Below are 4,058 nucleotides of genomic sequence, written 5' to 3' on the forward strand. Positions count from 1 at the left end.
GAGTATAGTTTTATTTACTGTGATTTGTGAACTAATGATTTTATTTCCCGTGAATTGTGATCACCCCCCCCCCCCCCCCCCCCTCGGTGGTGCCCTCTCATACGGCAGCTGGGCTGTATCCTCACGAGGGAGGTGAGAATATTTACACCTAGTCTGAATCAGTAAACAAAAAACGCATCTTGTCTTCTCTAACACAACCCAGCACCGGTGATTTTTTTTTTTCTGGGGGGTGGGGGGGGGGGGAGGAAACATAGCCAAATAATTTGATATCAGATGTAGATGTATGATGATAGAAAGCCTAAATCACCATCCTGGGATTAGGACCCATTGCGCCATATCAAAAAACAAAAACAAGTTTAAATCGAAACTTGCGTTCAAAAAGCGGGTGTCCTGTACATTATTATGTAATACAAGTGAGCATTTCGGTGAGAGGTGTTCAGGTAGGACCAAGGTCAGTAGAAGATGGAGAAGACAGAGGTTCTTGGTACGTTGCTGCAATTTCCACATGTAGGCCAAAAATTTAGCACAGAAAATGACAGGAAGCTGCCGTGGTATTGTATAGGTAATATAAGATAACGCTGTGTATTTTGTGTAGACGACGTTTGCCCAAATGATGCGTTTCGCACAGGGACATTTTAGTCCTTATGACTGTGGGAACATTACACTTATGTCCAATACACTCTCCATTAGAATTTGCAAAATCAGCTCAAATTTTGAATGATTTATTTTCTGTAATTTCAGAGAAGGAAGGCACTTGCCAATAAGGAAGTGAGAGGCTTATTGCAGCTGTCCAAAGGAACAAGTCAACAAGTAAGACGACTGGGTAGGTATCTACATTCTCCTAATTGTTTTTTGGCATGGCCATTGACCTGTTTTTAAAGTATCAAAAAATCTTGTATATGAAAGTAAACTTCAAACAGACAAATGCACGTTCAGTAACAAGATGTTGAACTATTGTGTCATTGCATTCCTGGAAACGATGGGACCAGGTTGGGGAGGTGAGGGGTGGGAGGGTGGGCGGGGGTACAGTGTCCTTCCCTTAATTTAAGAGGTATCCCTTCTCCCTTCCAAATTAACAAATTAAAACAAGAACAAGAACTAATGAAAAGCGGAAAAATTGTAAATGGCACGAAACTAGACGAAATCCAGCTAATGTATCCTCGTATTCTCGCCCCCTCCGCCTGAAAAACGTGGCTTGGTCAGTGAAAATGTGCCTAGATAATGTCTTTTTTTAGATACTGTCAATTTTAAACTAATTGGGCCCATCTGCCAAATGTTTTCATTCACTGGCTCTCATTTCCGTGAATATTTCTGTTATCCGGACGCCTGGTCCTTTCATATGACATCTTACATATGAATGCAAAGAAGTATGTTGTCATTAAACAGTGCGCACAGGGTAGAATAGAACAGGAATGGCACAATAATGTTTTGTTAACATAATCCCTTGTGTTCCAAAATAGCATGCTGTAAAGATATACACATACTGCTTCATCAAACTGTGTCGTGAATGTGATTTTCTTCGTTTATTTCAGTGACTCCCAACCGCTGTTTACCGGGTGATTGGATGCGTCGCCGATCACAGACATCAGATTCATGTTGGACATCGCCTGCGCCCATGCCAAGATTGTCTCGCTTGTTGAAGTTTGTCTTGTAGTTTATTTGCAGAGTTGACATTTGATATGAAATGTAATCTTTGCCTTGGATAGTAATATTCTGCATAAAATTTGTATAAAATAATTGTTGTACGCAGCAAGAATTTTTAACGAAACTTCTGATCAGAGAAAAAGAAAGAAATGAATGGCGTCGACCCTGCATGTCGCTGGTTATATAATATAGATTTGTTTCTAAATCATAGTACAGTATTTTATCCGCTCATATCGTTTCAAGGTATTTTATTTATTATGTATATTTATTATTGTGTCGGAAGGAAGTACCCATCAATTCTCAAACAAAAATACGGCACTTTTTGGAGTTCACCTTTAACAAAATAATTTTAACTCAAAAAGTATTTTGCTGAAATGATGGATGAAAACAAAAATGATAGTTATCAAATATTATTATTATTATTATTATTATTATTATTATTATTATTATGCGATTTTTAGGTAGAGTACTGCGCCAGTACTATTGATTTTCTAGTTGAAGGTAAAAATTGTCTGTGGGCAAATCTTCAATTAGTCACTTAGATGTGCATTTGAGGATATTTGAAATATTTATTTTGAATTAAATTGAATTGAATTCTGAGATTCCGATAAGAAAAATATCTCAACTTCATTACTTGAAACTTTTGAGACACAAATGGTTTCATACAGTGACCGTTAAGTTTGAGAAATGAACAAGTTGTTAATTAAAAATAACTTACAAACACTTCAAGTTATAATGCTTTGGACATTACAGCGTTAGGAAAATGATTAAATTTGTCCACGTGATTGCAGAATTGCCCATGTATAAGAAACAATCCTTTTTAAATTGCGGACATACGTTTGTGACGCATGTTAAGAATGAACTTACTTTGGTTTCGGTGTTTTGATATTGTGTCTGATCAGTGACAGATACACATTTACTGTGCATGAAGGGGTCTAAAACAATGTTAAGAAAATGAAACCAGGAGAGAAATAGGGATTTTCACGAAATTACTGCGCATTCGTTATCGCAGTAGGGGAATACATGTTACCAACGTGATAAAAATTGTCCCTTCTTGGGGCCACCAAAATTTATCAGCATTGCGTGAGCTCATTTGTGTGTTGTTCGACTTTTTGCCAATATCGCAAAGCAGAAATGTAAGTGCTCCCCTGGAAAACGTCTTTGTTCATATGCATGAAAATATCTATTATTGATTAATATTTCTTTGGTTGTGATTGAGGGGTGATTGAGAGAAAAAGGTCTGATTAGATGCCAGTCCTGCGCGTCTTGTTGGGGTATTTTTGCTAAGTGTTTCTTGATCACTGAGCACCGGAGACCAGAGTAAGGGTGTTAGCATTTATGGATTAATGAATTTTAAGTCACCGTTTTTCTTTCTGCGTAATCTTTTCAGTTTTGTTTGTATATTTTTCTTAAATTGTCATGACTAGAATAAGCTTGGAAATTGACCATGTCTTTATGCCGTTCCTGATTCGCATGTGTGCAAATTTAAGTTTTCGCTCAAATTCGTGCCATTAACCTACCAATATTAAGGATGTAATGAAATGAAAACAAAATAACGTAAAACACTCGATTCTTAAAATGACTATTTTGGTCTACCTTTTTCTGTGCGAGAATCAGCATGACGGCATACGAACAAGGTGTGCGAGAGTGCGAGAGGACGTGAGACGCCTATGTGAGATTATATGCATTTTGGAATTTCGATATCATTCACACCACTGAAATTGGACACTTTGTTCCTCAATGGAATTAGTAATCAACCATAACGTCAACTTTGAACATTTGATATGAAAAGTACGATATGATTGGCCTTTCAATTAATCTACCAGTCCTGGTCATTTTTTTTTATATGAATTTTGTTTTAGTAAGAGTTATGTCGAAATTCTCTTTTATATAAATAGATAGAATTTGTTGTTTGAGCTGCAATTTCCAAAGTGCATAAAATTCTTCATATGTGTTAGTTATTCTACTACCTGATAGACTTCTTGTATATTTTTTGTAAAAGCATAATTTATAGAATTTTTTAGAAATTTGACGCTATTGTAATGGTTGCTATCAACGTAGAAAAAACGTAACTTCACGTATTTTGTTTTGTATAAAACTTCGTTGAAATTACTTAGAATTTGTTGAAACAATAAATAATAAAAATATTGTACATATATTTGTATGTTGAATTCCCTTTCATTTTTCACCTTCTGTTCCCTTTAGCTCTCGTTCTCTAGTTCACAGGTCTTACCTATAGAACCTCTTGTATTAGTTTACCTTGATTATTTGAATATTTTTTTTGCAAAAGGTAACTTGCTGGGACCCAGGAGCGCCAGGTTTCGAACTTGGGACTCTTTGACTCAGAGGCAAGCGCGTTACCTACTCCTCTAACTGTTCCCACCCACCCTCCCCGAGAAGACTTTCCTCTTATA

At 36.5% G+C, this 4,058-nt stretch overlaps 1 protein-coding gene across 2 annotated transcripts; it reads left to right on the forward strand.

Annotated features, from left to right (window-relative positions):
• The first annotated feature begins 226 nt into the window (after positions 1 to 226).
• On the forward strand, positions 227 to 3,800 carry LOC106177912 (uncharacterized). 2 transcript variants are annotated; one of them, XM_013560856.2, is made up of 3 exons: positions 227 to 484; positions 742 to 823; positions 1,533 to 3,800. In XM_013560856.2, exons 1-3 carry the CDS (start codon positions 284 to 286, stop codon positions 1,652 to 1,654), a joined length of 405 nt encoding a protein of 134 aa, XP_013416310.1. In that variant the 5' UTR covers positions 227 to 283; the 3' UTR covers positions 1,655 to 3,800. The 2 variants fall into 2 exon arrangements, 1 of the variants encoding a protein (XP_013416310.1); XR_001239896.2 differs by having other exon boundaries at positions 240 to 562.
• Positions 3,801 to 4,058: the final 258 nt, after the last annotated feature.

The sequence above is a fragment of the Lingula anatina genome, chromosome 1 (assembly GCF_051362555.1).
Source record: "Lingula anatina isolate TDL-2025a chromosome 1, LinAna3.0, whole genome shotgun sequence".
Taxonomy (NCBI): Eukaryota; Metazoa; Brachiopoda; class Lingulata; order Lingulida; family Lingulidae; genus Lingula; species Lingula anatina.